At 39.7% G+C, this 23,984-nt stretch overlaps 2 protein-coding genes across 3 annotated transcripts in view; both read right to left on the minus strand.

The window, feature by feature from the left end:
- LOC118782725 (glutamate receptor ionotropic, kainate 1) overlaps positions 1-16,394 on the minus strand; it is a 40,798-nt gene extending 24,404 nt beyond the window's left edge. For both annotated transcript variants that reach the window (XM_036536237.1, XM_036536238.1), the window contains exon 1: positions 16,135-16,394. In XM_036536237.1, coding sequence (XP_036392130.1) covers positions 16,135-16,219 — 85 coding nt within the window. In that variant the 5' untranslated portion in view covers positions 16,220-16,394. The remainder of the gene's footprint in view (positions 1-16,134) is intronic.
- A 3,778-nt stretch (positions 16,395-20,172) lies between these two features.
- LOC118783081 (claudin-8-like) lies at positions 20,173-21,895 on the minus strand. Its single transcript, XM_036536762.1, has one exon. The coding sequence runs from the start codon at positions 21,378-21,380 to the stop codon at positions 20,310-20,312; it is 1,071 nt and encodes a 356-aa protein (XP_036392655.1). The 5' UTR covers positions 21,381-21,895; the 3' UTR covers positions 20,173-20,309.
- Between the last annotated feature and the right edge of the window lie 2,089 nt (positions 21,896-23,984).

Genomic DNA, 23,984 nt, shown 5'->3' on the forward strand with positions numbered 1-23,984 from the left:
AAACCAGACAGAAATGTCTTATCTGGCATGGCACTGCACTGCACAAGAGCGAGGGGAAAGATTTCTTTCTATTTTCTGCAAAAAGGCACCATTGATAACCAATGACATGATAAACAAACAAATCCAAGCTATCGAGACCGTGCAGACGCCACGCTGGGGATCAGGTATAAATTGCGGTATCTGAAAACGACAAAACAATCAGTCCAAAACTCTTGTGGTACACGTAGGGCCACTCATTGTGTCACTGAGAAATACTTCCTCGTGTTGATGGAAAAAACATTAAATGGATCGGACTTGTTAAATCAGATGCCTAGTTATTTATGCCGGGACCCAAACAAATCTCCAGTGCAAGATGAAGCCCACCTGTCACACAAGACAAAAATGAACAACGATCAGAGGAATACACTTTCTCTGTCCTTCCTCCTCTGTAAATTACATAAAAACTAGCATTATATCATAGGAACAGAAAATCAGGCAGCCTTAGATGTGTCCATACTATTCCGGGAAACTAAAAGGATTAAAGCTCCGCTGCAGAGATAGCAATACTGTGATTTAGCATTTTGCGAATGGGGGTGGGGGGGATTTAAGATGGTGCCAAAATTCCCTGCTGAGGGAATCACTCTGTGATTTTCCACTGCCCTTAAGGGAGTTGGGGAATAAAACTATAACAAATGGCAATAAAAAATGAGCTGTGAAGCAGCCTGTCCAAACTTTCTTTGGTGACACATTCCTCTTTAAGCATGACCACTTCTTGGCTAGCTGTGTGGGCCAGAGTTGTCGGGATTGGAGAGGGGGCAAGTGAAGATAATTCTGACCGCCAGCCAACTCTTAATCCAATATGGTTCTTCTGGAAGATGTTGGCACTGGCAAGAGCACGTTCATATATTATTTTAGCACATGCAAAAGTAACGCATATGTTTTTCATTTCTTCTGTGCACTCTGAAAACTTCAGTAAGTAAGAGTATGCAATCAACACAGAGTAAGTGTCTATATTTCAACTGTTGTAATATGGCCTTAAGAATAATTGACCTTATACCGTATGACACCTCTGAGTACACACAATTATCAGAATTGTGGTGCTTCTCAATTGTTTTTAACACCTGTTGTCTACAATGTCTATGATTAAAAACATGGATTTTGTTCATTGTTTTACACTCCTGTCATCTAAAAAGTCCTGGATGCACTGGGCTAATTAATTGCAGCCACATATTAAATTGATTCACATGTTTGTAAATGACAGCTCCTGAACAATAACCCTGCAAATAGCAATAGGTCATTGTGCTGTCCATGAAAACAATCTTTGTGGTATTGCTTGTGAAATTGTGATTGATTTTGAAGGAGAAAAGAGCTAAAGAGTGGGAGAGAAAGAGTCCCCTTGGGCCTTGATAGTGAATGACCTTTTTCTTTAGTTCTGCAGTGCAGCCTGCAACCTCAGACTGAGAGAGCCTTGTCTCGTCTCCCAAGTCACTCAAAGGCAGGCTTTTAAGTGCCATTCCTAATTATGGTTACCAAGCCCCAGTGAGCAGCTGCTAGAACTTGTTAAATTCTTTAATACTCTGTGCAGGAATATGAAATTCTCCGGGGAGGGTGTAGACATGAAGGCTATCCTTCGAAGCATCCATGGTAATGAATTAGCTTTTAGTGATGGGGTTTTCAAGACACCTTGGTGTTTATTGTTCTTGGTGATTATTTTTGTTCTTGTTGTTTACGTAATAGTTTTGCATGAATATAACAGAAAACTAGACTTAAATGTGAATTTAGGGCTCTAGAAACTCTTAAAGCAGATGAAATATTATACAAATGATGAAAATTACTTTTAAAAAAAATCTTTCAGCCTGCACAAAATGTCAAATCAAGGTGACTGCTACTTCTTTACAGCACAGCTCCTACAGTGACATACAGTAATTGGTTACTTTCATGCTACATATAGGCATATCTGCAGACAAAAGGAAGATGATATCAATAGCATATACAGAAGAAAAAGAGACCACAGTGGTTCGTGATAAAACTCATTGATTATTGCCTCTTTCACAAATTCATTTCAGATTCCCCTAATTTTAATAATTCATTTTAATACTGGTACATAAAAATGCACAGAATTATATGGATTGTTTAACTGCTGCTTCTTTTTAATCATGATGTAGTTATTCTGGTTATATACTATAGTCATTCACAATCGATATTTGCTTATTGCAAAGCAAGATGTTGTCCATCACAATTTTATTATGATGTTCTTGATTGATACTAGAGTAACTTAAAATTATCCCAATAATACTCAAATTCATTCAACTAACAGGGAAAAAATAGCTAATATGATATATCCATATAGACAGGTGACTGACTACACTGCACTGAAAAAGATCTGAATCCAAATGGTACTGAATGTTAATGTCACTATCAATGTTAAATTTAATTTATTGGAATGTTGAACACGCTTACAAAATCCAAAAGGATATTTTATTGATACTCTTTCTTTTTAATAATACTAAAGCTGTGATCTGTTGTTCTTGTTTCATTCCATATCATGTAACTTCAGCAAAAAAATGCACTATACACTAAAAAACACATCTACCAACATCAGTGGGTGGTATGATGATCCAAGCCATTAAGAGCTGCTAAACTAATTCAGTTCCAAATCTTGAGAAATTTGATGATTTGTTGGTTTCCTATGAAAATTCATTCAAATATGTTGATGCATATATATTGGACACCAATCATGGGGTATTTTAATACCCTTTTCCACTCCATCAACATGAGAAAGTCAGGATAAAATAGTCTCTCTCAAGAGATTATGCTCCCAGTAAGTTAATTAACCCCACTTACTAGTTGGCTGGATATCATGATGTCCTTTCAGACATGCTCACACTATTCCCAACTATTAAATCACTGTAGTGTCTGTCAATACTGTCTTTTAACTCATTATAAAACATCAGGTATTGCTTTTTGGCATTTTAAATACAGCAACCAGATTAACCTTAGCACAAAGAGTGTTCCGAAAGGTCCGAGATCAGGAAGAAGGTGGATTGGCTGGTACCATCAACCTATCCATCTTCTGCTTGCCATGGTAAAACTTGGTAGAGGCATGACCGTCCCTCCCAATTCTGCATAATCCCCCATGGAATATGCAACATGAAGATTAAACATCTGTCATGCTTCCTATGCATTTTCTTTGCAGTTTAGGTTCGCCTTGGAAAAGAAGAATGTGGCTGGTAATACTGTTATAATATCAGTCTTTGGTTGGACTGCCAAAGACAGAATGAAGTGCATTCACCATCCCAGAGCCTCTGCTTGCTGGATAAAGCATTCTCACTAAACATTAGCCTGGAGAAAAACAGCCGTTTATGTACTTCATAAATGTTTCACAGTTTCTGCATTTCCTCCCTGCTTACATTTACCTTGATGAAGTGACAGAAGGTAAACCTCTCACTTTGATCAGCAGGCACTACAAAGGTAGTGCTTTCAAGCCAGAGCTGCTTAAAACTTAACAGAGCTCATGGCAACAAAGCATAATTGAACAAGCTCTTCAACTCAACACCCAAGAGAGAATGACGAAAACATAACCCTCTCATGCCAAATTTGACTCGTTCATGGCCTTTCAATATCTCCACTAAATCCTGAAAAGATTGTGAAAGGTAAGCTATTGCCCCATGTTTCAGACTGTAACAATTATAGCAGGATGTAAATGGACAAACATCTTCCCCTGATACCTGCAGATAAACTAGAGGAGGATGAGAATGCTGAACTTTGTCTTTGAAGTTGCTTTCTCTCCTCTCCTCCTTCTGTCTTGCTTTTTATTGCACAGCTGAAAAAAAGGATTTGGCACCTCTACGCAATCACTGCAAAAACAAATCTCCCTGCTGCCACAACTTTCAAAAGGACGCCAAAGGGTTCTGCAGCTCTGATTGCTTAAAATACGCAGTAAATGTACTTGGCTGCAAAAGCTACTTGTGAATGTTGCATTAGCATAGCACTTTACCAATTAGGAAATTTATCTGACTGTTTGAACAGGGCTTTGGAGATCTGTGGGTTTTTTAACTTTGTAAATGTTTTGACACTTCAGTGAATGTCACTGAGGGAATCTTAGTTTTCCTAACCATCTCCACCCGCATGTGCTAGAAGCCATCTGTGAACTTCCAGAGTAGAAATGGTCAACTCCAGTCCTTGGAGGAACAGATTCCAGATTTCTTTAAACAACTAAGTGTCAGCACTGAAGCAGGGAAGCTGAGCTGGTCCATTCAAAGCAATCATTATTTAAATCATGTGCTGAAAAGCACAATGAACCCTACTTTCAGGCAAGTTTGAGATGCTAGAGCTGGATATGAAAAATCTAGTTATATGTATAATTAGTTTTTTCTGTCATTAAGACTTCTTGCTTGAGATATCTGTCTCTGTAGTAATAGCTGAATAGATAAGATTATAAAGGAGCATACATGATGCCTCGGTGAGATCTGAGGATGTCACTCCCTGTGGGATAGATTTTAAGATGTTGTCATGTTTGCTTGTGATTACAACTTCTTGACCTTCCCACTTCAAATTCCAGGTAGAAGACTTGTCGCAAAAACAATATTGATATTGATTATATATACATCCTATCGCATAATTTTAAGGGCAGTTGACAAAAAAGGTTTTTATTCTGCTTCAAGTGTCTGGCTAGGTTATGCAAGTGTGTGGCAAAAGAGTTCAGAAGGTGGTTGCACCTCCCAGCCACCCTTCTAATGCCTTAATTGCTTTTCTGTGAGCTTATTAAAATATTCATGCAATCCATGGCCGTGACCGGACAGTGAAACACCATTAATATCGTTTTTTTGGCACTGCAATTTACAACTTAAATAAGTAGAATTCCTCAGCCCAGCAGAGAACAAGCCAGTCGTGAAGGTGACCAAGGGAGCTTGTCGTCCTGAACTTTTACTTTCTGCTTCTTCTTTTACCTCTGCAGCCTCTTAGAATGAACAGCCACATTCCCTAAGGTCATCAAAACGAAATGACAGTCAATTCTTTGGGTTAAGCCTCTCTCTGGCTGGCTTTTGTCATGTGTAATATCTGTTCGTTTTCACTTCATATCTTGAATGGAGAACACAAATGAAAAGACTGGTGTTACTGCACCACTTAAGGTATGTCCGGCCATACAACAATATAGTAATTTTATGACTGTATGACTCTACAAGATACCATTTACATAATGATGGTCTCAGCATTTCCATTAATGTAGAGGTTGGCTGCATAATAATTGCTATCAATATTTTATGTTTAGGACCAGATGCAATTTGCATACTTGTGTAATACCAATATCTGCATTGAGCTTCTGTATGGAGCAGTATTTTCGATGTCTTACCTCGTACTCACAGTATAATAATACACCTTTAGTGACTGTGTGTTGGATTGGATATATGAATAAAAAATACATAACGTGGAGTCATCCAACATTTGCCAGAGGCAAGGCACAACAGATTTGACTGTCAGGTTTCGGGACTTGAGCGAGGCCCAATTCTACCCTCTGGAGCATTGCTCAAAAGCATTGCCCCAGACTGGCACTAAGTGATTTCTTCTGCCTCACAAGCAGGTTTGCTCAGAGCTGATGTCCAAAAACAGTCTTGCAAGGGCCTCAGCTACCAAGGGGTTATGGGGGTTCAAAGGCGTCACTTGTCAAACAGCCGCAATTCATCACTGAACCCAGGCCTAGCTTAGTGAAGGGCTTCGACATCCCTATGGAAGCTGCATTTGCACGCTAGCATAAGTGTTTCAGGATTTCTGTGTCACACTGAACAATAAATCTTGAGAGAAGACTAGTATTCATACTCTCATATTTTTTGAGTTGCAGGGTGTTATGTTGTGGTGCCATTTCGTTTTTAGAGATACAAAGCCTGTTTTATGTTTTTCAGTTTACACAGACACAATAACATCTATTAACATCCATGTTATGGGGTAAAAACTTGACCCTGTGGAACATTAAAGCACCTCAACAATTTGTTTAATGCAAATTTTGACTTTTCACTGGACAGACCTTTGCTGACATCACATACTTCACACAAATGGAAACAGGGAAAACAGCCAAGCTGCATATAAAGCTCAGCTATTGTAAATGGATAAAGCTAACTGAAACTGTGATGCTGTGAGTGAGAGCTTCTCAGCGGACTTTCCTGTCCTCTGGCAGCCTTTAGTTTTGGTTTAAAAGAAAATCAAATTTCTCTGTAGCAATCTACTTAACAGGGCAGATTCAGAGATTTGTGGCAAGAAATTGTTTATCACAGACTCGATGGAGGGGAGACAAGAAACCCTAACTGAGTTTATGGCCTCTGGAGCTTCCTGATTCACTGCCGCAATCTTTAATTTCCCAAACACTACCACAGTGAAAAATAACTAAAGCAATGAAATTTTGCACAAAGATATCAAGGAGGACATATGAGGTTACCCTGACGGAGTCACAATAATTTTATTAGTTGAAATACAATTTTGCTTATTTCAATTCAAAGAGAAACACAGCTGATGAAATTATCCACATAACAGTATACAGTACATATATATATATATATATATATTATATATATATATATATATGTGTGTGTGTGTGTGTGTGTGTGTGTGTGTGTACTGCAAAGAACATGTTCATTGCATTTCTTTAATGAAGACTGAATATTCTTATTTTGCACATTAGAAGCAGATCTTCTGGCATTATGGACATATCAATAAGAAGGGTACCCGTAATTTAGTACATATACAGTGAGCTAATGTTGAAGAATGTCTCGGTGATGCTAATCTTTAAAATGTAACATCACTAATGTAAAATGGAAATTAACCATAGTTCCCACATCCCTCAGGCTACAAAAAGTCTGTTCCGTGTCCTGCACCACAGATGAAAGACTGATCAGATCCATTTACCACGTCCTCATTTCAGTACATTTTTTCTGATCTGCTGAGTTCAGTCACTTTTCACATTAGGAAATATGAGAGCTTGAGCAAGGTGACAGACATAAATGGATTAACTTTTTTCACACCAGAAGCTCAAGGGGGGAAACAGAGAGCACTGCAGAACCAAATTTTCACCAACTTGCAGTATGCCAAAGGTGGCATTCTTGTAGGAGTCTGACCTGCAATAAGGGCTCACGTTGCTCGGATTGTTGTGGAATGTAAGTGGTCAATTCGATTGATCTGCAGAAACAGAGCACATTGTGTCTTGGATCTGACATCCACATGATTTTTTTTTTCTTTCTTGATCAATGACTTTCCCTTTTGTTAAACAGAAAGTCTTGTGCCTGCATAATACACCCTCTAAAGAAGTCAATTGAATCAATTTCTCATTTGATAAAATGATATGCCTGGGCCCTAAAGTTTATAGGCACTCAGCACAGCTATTCAGAAGATTAAGCATCACTGACAATATCATGTCACACTAGATGTGGCTACTTCACCGATGAGAAACTGATTTACTGCCTCTCAAAAAAGCTTCATATCTATCACATCATTCAAAGCATTTTAATACTCCTCAGAGCTAAAGCTTTTGTTCAGTATTGCTATTTATCTTTTGACGCATGATCCCAGGTTTTTTGTCTTCTGCCATGTTTTGAGTCAAATCAAAGTTGTTATCAGAGTTGTTAAGTGAACATATTCACTTATAGTATCCACTTTCACAGCAGGTAATATGTTGTAATATTTGATATTATGTAATATTTTAGCTCCGTTCTCTCCCCCTAGCCCACTGTGTCCTGGAGCAAGTACTGTTCAGGACACAAAAGCACTAGGAGAGGTATGGTGAAATACAACTACTTGTAGTTTTGTGTTTGCATCTGTGTGTGTGTGTGTGTGTGAGAGAGAGAGAGAGAGAGAGAGAGAGAGAGAGAGAGACAGAGACAGAGACAGAGAGAGAGAGAGAGAGAGAGAGAGAGAGAGAGGGAAGGCAGTCTGTGTGAGCTGCTGTTTATTTATGTTGGAAGGCTGCATCTCCTCTAATCCAATGAAGCATTGTATCAACAAATTAGCTGTGCAGTGAAAAAGTACAGCAAATATGGGACTGCATAGAGATGAAACAAAGATGCATCAGAGTAGGGTTTGCTTCCAATGCCCAATTTACTGTGTGCAACAAATGCTGCAGCATATTCAATATTCACACCAAAAAAAATCGTAATACTGTCTCATCCAGATTCAAATCAGCCAAATGCCAAATTACTGCTGGATACGTTTCTTGCACCCCATGTCCAAGCAAGGCAACATTTTGGAAGTTTAGCAATGGAGTTACTATACAACACAATCCACAACATTGGTTATTCACCCAAATGAGCCATGCTGCAAAGTGTTTGACTGATGTCACTGGTATCTGATCTGTCAGTTATGAGGGATGAGGAACAATCTTAAAAAGCACAGAGCGATCGCTTTTGTGATGTGATTGAATGCTACACTCACAACAATCAATTTATTAAAAGACCCAAAAAAAACAGGTTGTCACACATTCGCTTACATTTTGTTTGGTATGAGCTTAACTCTTCTGAGGGCTAAAATGTGAGGGGAAGTGTCTGGATGACAGTACATAATGACTTAGGCCCAGGCCTATAGTAATTACACAGCAAGGAGGAGGGTACCCTGCAATGAAATCAGTTGTGCACCACAGTAATGTCTTAATGATTTTACTATAATCTAATTGTCCAGAGAACGAATGGGGAGACTGCTCCAATTATTAAAAGTGATCACTGCCACTGAACTGTAGATGGACTTACCTAACCCAATTAAAAATCTGAATGACACCAACAACAGGCATTTGCCCAAATTCTAACTGCAGTGTGCATTGTCTTTAACTATAAGTAACAAATTGAAATTGGTCTCATTTTTTTTGTTTCTTGCTAATTAAAATTTCAGCACTTGCTGACATGAAGTGAAAATGGTCTGCAAATAATGCAAAAACAGTCGCTCAAATCCCAATTTTTTTCATACCTTTCCTGTAGTGTATATCCATGCTGAAAATCTCCTCATATGTTTTAATACACAAAGTAAGCTGAAATGCTTTCATGGTTTCTTAACCAATCCATCCTATTTAACCCTCATTGAAGACTAAGAATGCAGTGCTCCACCTCTCTGCACATGACATTTGCAAATCACATTTTTGTGGCTCCCTCTTTAAAAGCGGCTCTTTAAAGCAGTTCACTTAAAATGCATACAAAATCCAAATGCTTAACGAAGATGCAGACTTAGTCCATTCTTTGTACTCTAAGCTGGCTAGTGTGCAGAATTTGAGTGTAGGCCTACTGGTATATCCATTTTATCACATTTCTGGCCGTGTGCTTACAGGCAGAGGGGACGTGACCAATTTCACAGTACATTCTGAGAAATGCAGACAGGAAGATTTGCTTTGAACTAAAACGTCTAAAATATCAGTACAGGGAAAAAACGATTTTAAAAAATGGCTTAAATGATTCAGGACAAACATCTGTATGTGCTTGAAATGCTCATACATAGCCTTTTTTGCCCAAAAAAACATGCATACAGGTAGATATCAAGTATCTATTCAACCTTTGTGCATTAGTGAGGGCATGTCATGTACTGATATCATTTTTACTTCCTGAAGACACAGAGACAGAGATGACTTCTCTGTGAAATGTTTTTTTTTTCTTTGAAATATTAATTCTTTCTAAACTGACAAGTAAAAACCAAATTATTGTCTATTGCATTTTCAGCAGTAAGCCTTTGCCCTTAAGGACAGGGTTCACAGTGATTAAGTTAAATATGGCACACTGATTGTCAAGCAAAGCATCCAGGATACCTCATAAGGCCTCTAAAAGGAAACTTTTTACTGGCTTTTAAGGTAATGAACCACATGAGAGAAGAACTAATCACACAGTCTGACAGCAGATAAATGCCGCCCAAACAACATGCATGTAACGTTACTGAAAGATGCACTCCATCAACTTAATTCATTGGCATCTCACTGGCTTTGATAAAGAATCTGCTAATCAAATGAGCACAATTCAGAACACTTGCTGAAGTGAGTCTGCGCTGAGTGATTTATGACTGCAATCACCACTGTGTAACAAAACCATCCCATTATTCTTTTGCCTTTTTTTGTGTCTCCTACTGACTGAATGCTGGCCTAAAGTTCATTTCTGATTGCAGGCCCGAGCCAACTTTCATCTGTCTCACTAAGGGTTTCTCTACAATGATATCTGGCCATAAAGATTACATTAAGCGTTCAATACAGAAACCTTTGGTAATTACAGGTATGTCTCTTACCAGGGAAGCTTGGCAGCTGCCAATGAGGGTCATGACATGTGGGCTGCACACTGGTTGTTACACCTCTCTGACACCCCGAACCACAAGTCTGAAGTGAGCACATCTCCATGGTCATAGACTTTAAGATGCTCATTAAGATGCTCAATGTGGCATCCAGATTCTACATTTCTATTTTTTTCCAAGATGATGAATGAATTGAGAAGTATACCAACCTAACCAAACATAAGGTAGAATGGCCATTCATTGTTCTGCTGTAGATCCCCTGTAGATGAATGACTTCCACCTCAGTGCTTCTGTGACTAATTTATATTGATATAGAAACAAAGCTATCAAAATGTAGTAATACTAGATATTCATATCAATTTTCAAATACATGTGTTTTCTTATGCAATCACAGTAAGCACTTTTTTAAAAACATAGACCATTTACTACACAACATTGCATTTCAGATAGGAAGTAAATCTAAGACCTCAGAAAGAGCAAACCACATTTCCTGACAAATTATGGTGTATTTATGTGCATCCACTATTTTATGGCCAAACAACAATGGTAGCTGGGAGCAAAGGTCTAGGAATGAAAACAGCAAATGGGATATACACATGTAATACATATGTTATTACTCACTTTCTTATGTCTCTGAAAAGCATGAATAGATATTTTATTTGTATAATGAAAGAAACTAAATTATAATTCATATATTGCACACAAATGTGCTGTGTCAGATTCTCTGTTTTAGAAGTATTTTTACATTGGTTTCCTTCTTAGCCAATCACAATTATTCTACAACATTAATTCTTCTGTCAAGTAACCAACCATGTTCTTGGTAATAACTCCAGCACAAATCTTTATTACTTTCTCACATGACACAGCTTTACATCTTGCTTTATGCATATTACTGCAATATTTTTGCTTTTTCCCATCTTTGGTTTAGAAAAAATATAACTACCTACTTTTTATACTACACGTGCACAAGAAGCATATAGATCACTTCATATAGATCAATTCAAAACTAATGTCACCTAATATAAATATATGACACTTAAAACGCACTATAAATCTAATGGAAATTCCCTGGCCACTAATCTAAGGCCAATGTATTAATCTTTTTATACTCATTGGGTTTGATTTATAATACCTCATTACAATCAGCTATTTCAGCTGGTGACGTTTAGACAGATGTCTTCCACCTTGCAGTTTTAAATGGAGGCCAAAAATGTCAAACACATGGAGGTGGCTCCATCTTTTATTGAGGATAGACTATTATTCTTATGATTATTCTTATTATTCTAACCTTTTGCTGGCACTGCCCTTCAGATTTCTTAACACTTTCTCAGCTATGAAGTTCCAGTCATGCTGGAACAGGAAAGGGCCTTCCCCAAACTGTTGCCACAAAGTTGGATGCATACAATTGTCTAAAATGTCTTTGTATGTTGTAGCATTAATGTTACCCTTCACTAGAACTAAGGGGCCTAGCCCAAACCCTGAAAAACATCCCCAGACCATTATCCCTCCTCCCCCAAACTTTACAGTAGGCGCTGTGCATTCCACTAGGTAGCGCTCTCCTGGCATCTGCCAAACCCAGATTCGTCCATCAGACTGCCAGATAGTGAAGCGTGATTCATCACTCCAGGGAACACATTTCCACTGCTCCAGAGTTCAGCGGCGGCGTGCTTTGCACCACTCCAGCCGTCGCTTGGCATTGCGCATAGTGATGTTGGGTGTACAGCTGCTTAGCCATGGAAACCCATTTCATGAAGCTCCTGACGCACAGTTCTTGTGCAGATGTTGCAACCAGAGACAGTTTGGAATTCTGTAGTGAGTGATTCAACAGAGGATAGGCGGTTTTTACGTGCTTCAGCACTCGGCAGCCCCGCTCTGTAAGTTTGCATGCTCTGCTGCTTCGTGGCTGAGCTGCTGTTGCTCCTAGATGCTTCCACTTGACAATAACATACAGAATAATAGCTTACAGTTGACCGGGGCAGATCTAGCAAGGCAGAAATTTCACGAACTGAATTGTGGCAAAGATGGCATCCTATGACAGTGCCACGTTTAAAGTCACTGAGGTCTCCAGTACGACGCATTCTGCTTCCAAGGTTTGTCAATGGAGACTGCATGGCTATGTGCCTGTTAACAATCTGTGTGGCTGAAACACCTGAACTCAATAATTAGGAGGGGTGTCCACATACTTTTGACCATATAGTGTATGTTGACACAGAAAATGAGGAGTCATCAGTTTCTGTTCCCCAACATGACAGGGAAAATGGATGCTCTAACTCCATAACCCATTAGCATGCAGATGATCTGAGAAACCAGAATGCATTTGGGTGTGCAGTATTTCAGCAAGTAAACATGTGATCTGAAAAGAACACCCTGAGTCTTAGGGTGGAGAGGGTTCTAAGGAAGATGTGCTATCAAGAAGAGATCCATCCTCATTAGATATAGCAACAACTATTATTGCACTGTCTGCCCATATTCAGCACTTTTCATTTATCTCAACAACGGTATCAAATAACACAAATCTCTGTTTAAAAGACCATTATGAACTTGACTGTTCAGCTATTACATTGAACCAATTACATAAGATACATACACACTTCAGCTCTCAGATAAGTGATTTGTGCCAAGAACAATATCTAAAAGAGATGAAGCAGCATTTACGGTTGTTTTCTCCAGGGAAACTTTACAAGTTCTTGCACAGAACAGACAATATTATGAGTGATAAAGGCTCGCTTTGCCATGGAACAATGATGGTACTTAAATGATTGATGTCTAGTTTATCATTGTTGTGTCTGACACTACACAATGGTTCCATTGAAATAACTGATTTTCATGTATCTACATAAACCCCTGAATTCTGACTCAGTAAGTGTTTAGTTACTTTAACAATGTTAGCAGTAGGAGTGTTGTCAATCCACAAACAAGCATACAAATCACCATGTAACTGCGGTTTGTGTGTGATGCCTCTTTAGCTCAGAGCTGAGAGCTAAGTCTCTCTCTGGTGTGAATCCCTCGTCTTCACCAAGCCTGCTAATCACGGCGTTCATTATCATGTGCAGAGGGACCTAAAAGCCAGAGAGTACAATGACTAGCTTGTCGGCCCTCTCCGCAAATGCCCCCTGATCCAATTCCCAACATCCCAAGGACGCCCCCACCCAACTGTTTTCACCTGGTCCTCTGCCAATGGGTAAATAGTGGGTCTAAATCCATCCCACCAGCCTATTTGATGTGTGGTACTGAGAACTCTCTGTGTGACATGGCCACTGCTGGGGTGCTTTTCGTGGTTCTTCCAACACGCTTTCAATGAACCTTTCCATCACTTGTTCAAGGGGTAATGATCTAAAGGCCTATAGCGATCAGTAAACATGTTTAAGTTTGAATACCGAGAACCCGGTAAAAAAGTTAAGATTGCTTGGCAAGAGCATGGATGCACTCCTCCGCAGTCACTATCTCACAATTATTCTCATTGATTTACTTACAGAAGTATTCCATCTACAAGGCACCTCATAACATATGTGAAAAGTGAGTATGGCTATGGGATTGAAAACACCACAGTGAATGGTCACCTATCATCAGTGACACTCAGGGTGGGGTATGAATAAAGTGCATTTGTGAGGAGGGAGGACAGCATACTGTAACTAAACTGGAGTCTATGTGTCACCCCAGATTATGAAAACCGGGACAAAGTAGACGGTGCACCCTGAGCCAGGCAAAGGAGAATCATCTCTCTGCTGCGGCCTAAGCATCATCTTTGGGGGAGGCGATTCGGAGCCAGCCTCTCTGCATAAAGAAGATTACTGTTGGTTGTTTAAAGTGCTCGAGAGGCGGGGGGACGAACAGATTAACCATTATTACCAACCAAGATGAAGGAGATCACAATCAGAGGTGGCCACGTCCTTGCCCAGAAAATCTAATGTTAATTGAATATGGTGCCATATGGAGCGGCTTACAAGTTGGCACTGAGGATCATGAGGATAATGACAGATATAAGGTGGCCTTGAACAGAGAGGGAAATTTCAGAAAGATTAACAACACAAAAGACAGATTAGGAAGCACCAACAGAGGGGGAGAAGTGGTACATAAAAAATCCCTGGCCTCAGTCCCTCTATAACCTAACAGATAAAATGGTTAGATAACACATGGCTTGTCTTCAATTTTTATAGACAGATGAATTTTGTTCCTATTAGTCATTGAGATACTTGCATAGTGCTACTGAGACAAGCGTCCTGACTTTTGTGTGGACCCAAATACATTGCGCCTCAGAAGTTTAGACCGGTACATATCAGTAACAGTTTTGCTGAGAATGACAATTGGTGAAAAGTCAATATTTGTCTATTATATCAAGTCTGTCTACCTCTATATCAAGTCATGTCTACCTCTTTACTTTAGCAACTTAAATTACAGTTAGTGCCTTGGACCACAGCAAAGATTTGAGTTTGTGGTTACATTTGATGTCCTAAAAATTACACCACTGATGCATGTAACATCTTTAACATTTTTAACACATACCCACACACAGACACTCACAAACCTACATATGTACACACACACACACATACATACACATGTGCGCACAGACATGTATACTCACATGCACACGCACACATACATACATCCCGAACACAGTCCAAGAACTATCTGAAAAGGTTAAGGCACATAAATTAAATGGCATTACTTAAAATAGGATGAGTCTGCAGAGTGCCAAACCTCATCAAGAGCAGAGGCACACAAAGACAAATAGCCACTTAGCAGCCAATCCGTACTTATGCACTGCAGGCAACGCACACAGCTCTTAATGGACAATTGATCAACCTCATTCAAACTTAAACATGCAGGCATGGCGTAAAATGGAAAAGCAATGACTTATTCCAATACACTATAAAGAAACACACATTGAGAGACGTATGTGTGGACACAACAGGAGCCCAGTTCTAGTTCTCCATCTTATTTTCATTCTCAGATTATGCCTTGTGTTTACCTGTTATGCAATTACATTCTTTCCGATTTCGTTTGACGCCGGTTGACCACTAGGCTGTTAGAAGAACCAAACATGATTTCTGGTTCACTTAAAGACATTTAAGTGATCAACATAAATTTGTACTGCAATTCATTTATAATTGTCTATGTGTCTATGTATGAGTGCATACATTTGTCAGTACTTTATGGGGAAAATAATGAAAATACTAGTATTATATTGAACCCAGACTGCGAGACAGCGCGAGTTCGTCCACTCCAGCCACCGATATGCCCATGGCACAAATGTGCTGCTTGATAAGGAGGACTTATTGATTCCGTTATGCCTCTCTCATTCTTCTCTTCCGGCTTCACATTCAACAGGTTAACTAACCTTATCACCTTTGCCATTTCTATCCTTTTGACAAATTAGGCGCTGCGTACCTTATGTAACAAAGTCACTCGTGCACATCATGGTTAGTCAATAATGATCAACTAATCAAACTGATGCGAAATATTTTCCAGAAATGTGCATGGATACATAGAGTGATGGGTTTCTTTTGATGTTTCGTATATAATGCCAAAAGCTGCATGTGAACCATGTTACGGTACCCACTAACGAAAACAAAAACAAAATAACAATAAATATCAACTTTTACCAAAGAAACAGCAAGATGGCAACAGAAATAAGACATCAACCGAAATCTCGTCTCATAAGACTTCAGACATAGTTTCATCTTATCATCTAAAAACAAACGTGGAAATAAACTGCTTAACTGCGCGTGGAAGGGGGAGCAGGTGCGTTAAACGTGCAATATTAAATATGTATTATGTTAAATATGCTATTTGTTTCAGAAATATAACATTCCCGATACAGTGATGTTCAGAGTATGAGACAACACGACTTGACTCAGTTGTATTTCAGCTGTGTGCTTCACGCAGGTTTAAAATACTAGATGTATGTCCACTTACCGATTCTAAGGACTTGCTGAGAACTCAACCAAATCTCGGCCATAAAGTAAAACAGTGAAATTAACAGTCCCTTCCTTTTCTCCATGGTACACGCTCTGGAGTCAAATTTAACATTGATCTCTATTTTTCTTTTAATTCATGCTGCTAAGTTGTCAGGTCTTGTATCCGTACCACAAGGAAATTGGCATCCAACCCACATCTTTCTCTCTTGCATTCTGTTGAAAAAAAAAAAATCCTCTAGTAATTGTTGATGGTAAGCTCAAAACGAGCCCCGTCTCCAAATCCTTTACCCCATCCGTGCTAACGGGACAACAGTTCCCTCTTCAAATCGTCCGAATAGCGCATCCCCTCGTACATTTTCGCTCAGTGCATACTAAGAACTGAGACAGAAGTGAAGTAGACCGAGAGCGTACCTCTCCGTGCGCGCTCTCAAATGAGGGCACAGCCAAGCCGCCTGATCCCCAAGCAGGGATACGATGTGAAGATTAACTTCAAATCTGGCAACATTCGCCCTCGACAACTTCTTTGCTTTAGTACACTGAGGAATGATTAAATCTTTGCTCGAGTCCTGATGGAAACGCAGATCTAATCTTCAAAATAGTCTGTGACGCTCCCGGAAGATTAAGTACTTCTCACACAGTTCATCTTCCAGGATCTGATAAAAAAAAGGTTAGTTTCCCCTGCAGTTTACCCTGTTTGCAAAGAGATTCTTTGTTTTAGCTAAGATTTGTGGTTAAATGCATGGGGAATTTCACTGTATATGTCGATACTAAGGGGGTGAAAGCGATGTAAAAATCAGCCGTCGTCTTCTGTCCTTGTTTAGCCTCACAAGTGATCAATGAAATAAAATTTGTAGCAACTGCGCGTGAAATGAATCATGGTATTGTAATGGTCTCATAATCGTTAGCGATGTGCATGTGGAAAAATGCCATGTAGCAGACATTTGTTTGTTTTTAAGGCTTTGTATCAGAAATGTAAAAAAAAAAAATCAGCCTGTGATTGTAAAAGGGCAAGAGCATGGCACATGTCACGCATTAACCCATGAAGTTAAACGTCAAATGTAAAACGATCTATCAACAAGGTATTCAAATGTACAACTACCCCTTAAATTCATTCTTTTAACATTAAACTACATGAAAATATCACAGGCCGGTGAGGCGCGCAGTCAGACTCACAGTTTACATGGTATATTGCCTGTCTAAAAATCTGCCTGAGCATTCCTTTCGTTTTACCTTCCAATTAAACCCCGGGGAATCTTCAAATTCAGTGACATCAAATTCCGCGGGTTGCTGGTTTCAGAATCAGACAACGTCCAGTCTACCAGCTTATTAATTTTCCTAGAAAGAGCTGATTCAGTGCCATTGCCATTATACAATGGATTGGTATTTGTTTTTTTTTACTCTTCATTATTCATGTTTTAACACAGACTGATTTCATTATCTATCCCTGGTAAAACATAATATTTAGATTAACTGAAACGAATTTTTTTATTCGACAAGCAATCATAAATTCCTATTGACTAATTTGAGTAATTTGTGAAAATCTGTAGATTCAAAAGGCAAATTATGAAAAATAGATTGCTTGTGTTTGTTTGTGCGTGAGAGAGAGGTGTTAGTTGTGCGTTGATTTCGTTTATAGGTCATCTACTCAGAGGAGCGTGTCTTGGAAGGAGGTGATATGAGCAGTATATTCCATTGAATAAGGTGAATGAAGACAGCTGAGGTAACTCCTCAGCCGCGTGTACTCTAGTGCCATCTGCTGGGGAGAGGCGTAAACGACAATAAGAGAACAGTGCGCACCAGGTGTAACACATTCATTTTGAAACCAGTAAAATGTTTTTAAAACATTTAATTAATTGCGTTAATTTAATGGTATCTTAAAATTCATTAAGAAAAAAATCTGGAAAAAAATCAGTTATAACAAAAACAGAATGAGTCTATTGTCTTTCCTGCTGCACTGTTGATGTAGGCTACAATTCAAATTGACGTTCCCATAATCGACAAAGTACACGTCTGTAAAGACATTTAACTGTGGGACAACGAACGACTGTAACCTTTCAGTTATTTGTATTTCATGTTGGATAAGCAGTGAAGTACTTTCTGTGCTTTAAACGTCTATTAGTTTAGCATTTTTTTAATCCACAAATTGATCCACTGTGATGAACCCTGAATAGAACGGGAGATTCGTGAGCTACACCATTCTCGGAATTAGATGCCACAGTCCATCAAGTTTGGTGCGTGACTAGGAGGGTCTGCTTAGAAATTATCTGAGTAGGCTGTTAGGTGGAGTCGAAGCTAAGTATTTTGATCAGATATTACCGGTCAAAAAGCAGCACCGCAGCTAATGGGTAATTGTTTTGACCATCAGTCTTACAAACGTGTATACCTGTGGACGCTACGTAGTGACGCAGCGGGTGGTTTTGTAATCGTTTTTGATGAAAACTTACATCAACCTCCTCAGAACCTGAAGAACTGTCATCCTTGCAGAAACGAATTGTAGAGAATGGCTACATAACAGCTTGTCAACACTATCCGTAAACGCTACTTCGCTTTGCTGATTACTCCTCCTGGCTCAGGTGTTGACGTAGGTGTATCCGAATGAACATTCATCGCATCGTCCAATGGGGGGAGCTGTGGCTCATCAAAACTGTGGTTTTGCAAAAAATTACAGCTCAAGGAGGTGTTTGCATTTACCCCTCTCTCTTACACTCTCAATGGCACCTCTCTCTGAGGAAGGCAGTAAAACAGTAGTTTAGTCATATTTTACAGTTCTTTACAAGAGTCTCATGTACTGTAAGTAGTATCATGATCCTTGTGACTTCCCAGCTAACACATAACGTTGCAGCAACGTCGCCAGTAAGTGCTCAATCGGTCACAGCGAAATATGGTCGCCAGGACGTCGAGATTACGGACTGACAACGTCACAAAAGTACGTTGCCGTTACGAAATGCCACCTTTTCATTTTCCACGTTGCCGCGACGTCCGACTTGACGTTGTAGCAACGTACTGTATGTTTGGTCATTAAATTACGTTGCGGCAACCTGACTGTGTTAGCTGATCCATATTTAGTTGCTGATCCAGGTTTAGTTGTGAATAAGACATGACTTTGAATAGCGACTCATTTTGCAGCTTCTCCTTCCCCTGTCTTAATTTTTCTTGACTGTTATGCTGCTTTCAGTATTGTAGGCCATTCACTATTGCTTTCAAGTCTCGCTGATCTGGGAATATCTGACACTGGCAGAGATTGGTTCTCCTCCCTCTACACTCACACTGTAGTAGCCCAAGGCGAGTGACAATGAGGGTGGTGATGGTGTTATTAAAAACAACTGTCATTGTGATTATCATTATTACTTATGCAGTGGTGGCAGTAGCAGTATTTACAAGGGTTCTTCAGTCAGAAATGCTACCACAATGTGAAGCACAGGAGCTAATCAATTTTGCTCGCTTTGTCTCAGTGTACAAAATTACAATATTTGTGGTGTTTCAGTATATATACAATTTGTATTTGAAACATTAAGTGACCGTTAAACAACTTGTTTTTACTTTAAGCTAAAAATTTGTTTGAATAAATATGTGTGTTTTGGGGTGATACCTGAATAGATCGGTGTAAAGTAAAAACAAACACAGTGACACTGTGAAGCTGCAGAAAACAAGCTTTTTTTAATCAAATTATATTTGTTAACATCAGAGGAATATTACTGACATTGTACCTTTTCCCTTAGGGGAGGTTCAGAGGAATCAGTGTGTTATGGGAAAACAAGCATTTCTTTATCTGTGGTAGCTGATAGTCATGCAGGTAATCAAAACAATGTCTCCTCTGTTTGTATTGCTAACAGTCCTTATAGCCACAGGAACCTTCTAAATTTGCTTCAGAAGCAAGACAGTAAAAATTGTCCTATTTATCCTTTTATTCTACAAAGATAGACAGTGAATATCTCCCTATATATACTTTTAAATTTTATAGATAAATTAATACAACTTTAAAAAATGGTAATTTTGTATGATTTTAAAAAAATCACTTTAACCTTTTGTTGGTACACACCCACCATATGTCACTATGAAAAAATACCACAGTGATGGTACACAGTAGGTTCAGTGGAACTAACAGAAAATAATGTCATGTCAATTTGATTTTATAAGATGGCAGATTGCTCCATTTCCACATGTTGTTTTTGTTCATATATATTGACTAATGCTACTCACACTGCGAGGTGCAGCAGTAGAATAGTTATACCCTATGAACACAGGGTTTTGTGGTTGTGGCTTGAACCCGGTATAAATAGAATTGTATGAAGAGAACTGGTGGCCCCCATTACTAGGGGTGAAAGGAACGGATGTCTGGCCAATGTAGATCGAGTTCCCAGGAGTGGACAGGTTTCCCACGAAGGGGGAGCTGTGCGAAGAAGGCGGTTGATGAACAAAACTGCCATTTACTGTCACGGGCTGGCTCTGAGCAAAACTGTTGTTAAATGGAACAGATATATTCTGAGTGAAACTTCCGCTGTGTGAAGTGGATTGATTCCGAACCAAACTGGTGTTGTACGGAGCAGGATGGCTTGAGACGAAGCTGGGGTTGTTTACAACAGGCTGGTAACCGGTTAGAGCCGGGTTTTGCGGCGCGGGGAGGTATCCAAGCAGTGTGGGGTTCTTTGGGTGAAGTACATCGAACGAGCCCGTGTCCCTGGGCACGCGGCGACAGATGAGTATGAGGGCCGAGGCGAACAGGAAGCCACCGGTCACCCAGCCGATGTAGAGCGCCTCTCCCAGCTCCCTGCGCTGGGCATCGATCAGCAGTGGGTTGTAGAAGTCCCGGATGATGACGTGGCCGGTCCAGGAGACGGGGATGAAGACGCAGAGAGAGGCCAGGAGCAGCATGCCACCCGCGGTCATCAGGATGATGCTCTTACCGCGGTCGTTGTCCTGCAGGCAGGACACACAGCGCATCCCCGCCATGGCGATGAGCAGGCCCAGGCCGGCCAGGGCCAGCGAGCAGCACATGAGCCCGCGGGCTGCCTGCAGGTCAGGCGACAAAGCCAGCAGGGAGTCATACACCTTACACTGCATCCTCACGTTCGCCTGCCGGTAGCAGTTCATCCACAGGCCCTCCCAGCGCGTCTCCATCACGATGATGTTCTCCCCGATGAAGGCGGTCACTTTCCACATGGGCAGCCCCGTCGTGGCGGACGCCCCGATCAGACCCACAAATCCCAGGCACATGGCGATGATCTCCAGCGTCGCTTCAACCATTTCTCTCTCTCTCTCTCTCTTTCATCCAGTTCAGATAAAATATCAGAATCCTCAGAATAGAATCCCAAGAGCAACAAGATGGTGTCAATTCCCGATGCCAGTAATGTGGAACGCAGCTCTAAGGTCAGCAAGGTGGAGTGGAATTGCAAAATGTGTGAGGGGACACAGCCAGCACTGAAATGAGACCGTGAGAGAGTGCGTGTCGCCCTTAGTTGTGGGTGAGAGGCTCAGCTCTCATCTGGTTGGCTGAGCAGTATGAGGGTGACCCGGGCTTCTGCTGATGGTGTGTTTACTGTCTCTGTGGGAGAGCTGAATCAGGACTCCGGGCCTCAGCTGTTTATCCACACTAATAAGAGTGAAGAAGGATTCATGACCTCCTTGTGTTTTTATTTGCTGGAATCAGTAATCTAGATTTCATTAGTTTCACAATGCTAATCAAAGTGAAAAGGAGGGATTCGTGACCCCTGTGTGTTTTATCACTACATCTTAATCTAATACAACATGGTTGTGTTCTGTTTTCCCCCCACTGTGCACTGTGCGGTGATGCTGCCCTCTTGTGTAAGTGAGTGTCTGAATATTAGCATGCTTGTGTTCTGTTTGGGGTTCATGACGTCACATTTCTAATACCTATTACCTCTATGACACTGGCTTATTCACCATTGTCTTATTCATAAAAAACATGATGTGAATGATGGCTGAGTTCATCTGTGAATTTGTGTTTAAAAATGGTGAGAACAAAAACAATATGAGTAATTATTGGTAACGGTAAACCAGAATTGCAATGGAGGATTGATTATCTATCAGTTCACCATTCCTAAAAATGGTTTATGTGATGTGGCAATTACTGTCAGTGATACTGTAGAATGCAGTGTAATGGGATATACCCCTGATATAACTGAGAAGATTGCCTCTTTCTTGTAATACCATTTTTTCCTCTAGAGGGAGGAAAATATCCACTTGACAAAAACTAGAGCAAAAATAAAATATTGGTGTTGTAAATGATGCTTACTCTTATGAAGGCATGCCGTACAGCTATTACAGATTTTTGTTTTGTAAGCACTATTCATTAATGTATATGGGAAAATGCATTTCCCTATTTTAAGCATTTTAAACATTTTAAGTACCTCTGGACCCTTGGTTATTGGAATATTCAGTTATTGAATGGGTATGATGGTAAATAGTCTTTTTGCATACCATATCAGTCATTTTTAAATATTTGATTCAAGTACAGTAAATAATGTGCATCCCAAAATTACAGCTACGTAAATCTCTATGATAATGCTGAAGAAGTTTTTATCTTTAGGGAGACCATATATTTTCAAAAGCTGCAAACACCACTGTTCCAAATTGCACAATGTTATCATTTCCAAGGAAACATGAATTCTCATGCTGACGCTGTTAACTAAATATTGATAACCCTCATCTGGCGTCCAAATTTGCATATTATTATTTAATTCCAATACAAACATGGATGCTTAAATTCTTTGATTTTATGAATGCACCATAGGCTTGTAAGGCTAATGTAATTTGCCTCCCAATTCCCATGACGTAAAACATGTGAAAAGTCAGCTGCCTCACTGGTAAGCTGTGTTTCTGTTGCTAATGCTAAATATGGCAGCATTGTATGTACTACCGCATCTGTTTTCCTGAAGAAGCATCTCCTCCATTCAGCCATTCAGCCAGATGTGACAAGTTGAGAGACAGGTGCAAGGGGACACGTTCTGGATATATGAAAGTTTAGCAATATAATATACAAGCGTCATATCCATTTGTAATTGTTGACCATGACTTGTAGGGCACATGCCTGTCAAAACTTGTAAAAATAAAAACAGGATTTCAAATAAATCATGGAAGTCGCATCTTATTTGGGTCTGGTTATGTAAAAAAACACTGACCTCATGTGTACTTTGCTTTTAAGGCTGGGGCTGAAAGCCTATGTACTTGTGCAAATGGTTAACATGCAAATAATAAAATAGCCATGGGTCGGTGTCTGTCAGCCATGCAGAACACACGCACGGAAATGCGCACGCACACACACACATACACACCCATGCTCACAAGAGGTTCTTATACATATAGAGACAGTGACTCTGCAGTTTAAGGTCTGTTGAGGGGAACATTGGCTGAACCCATTATATTGTATGTTTGGATATTGCTCATCTCTTAAAGAGATAGTTTGTTTCTCATCACTTACTGCATCATTTACATTTTCGAGTCATTTCATGTTACATTATTTATGCATGTTTTCTAACAGGATCTGTTTACCTTTTATTGTCAACACGAAAATCTTCATTTAGATTCCTTTAAGTGTAAGAACATTTCAGCAACGAGTAGAGTCACACGATAAGAGAATATGATTATAGTATACATTGAAACCTGATCAATATTGTTTCTATAAAATATTTATATTAGTGCCCTTGTAAAAGGAAACAGAGAAAGTTAATTACAAGAAATATGCCCTGTAGTAGATATTGTATTTGGAATTTTATCTATGATTCCAAATATGGAAAGGATGTTTGAAAGTTTCTGTCTTAGATAATTAAATTGACCTGATATTTATCCCTTATCGGTCCTGATCTCTTTGGCCTTTATTCAAACTATCAT

Source organism: Megalops cyprinoides, chromosome 9 (genome assembly GCF_013368585.1).
Source record: "Megalops cyprinoides isolate fMegCyp1 chromosome 9, fMegCyp1.pri, whole genome shotgun sequence".
Lineage (NCBI taxonomy): Eukaryota > Metazoa > Chordata > Actinopteri > Elopiformes > Megalopidae > Megalops > Megalops cyprinoides.

Coding starts and splice junctions, on each gene's coding strand:
- LOC118783081 (XM_036536762.1), bottom strand. CDS start 21,380: ATGGTTGAAGCGACGCTGGAGATCATCGCCATGTGCCTGGGATTTGTG.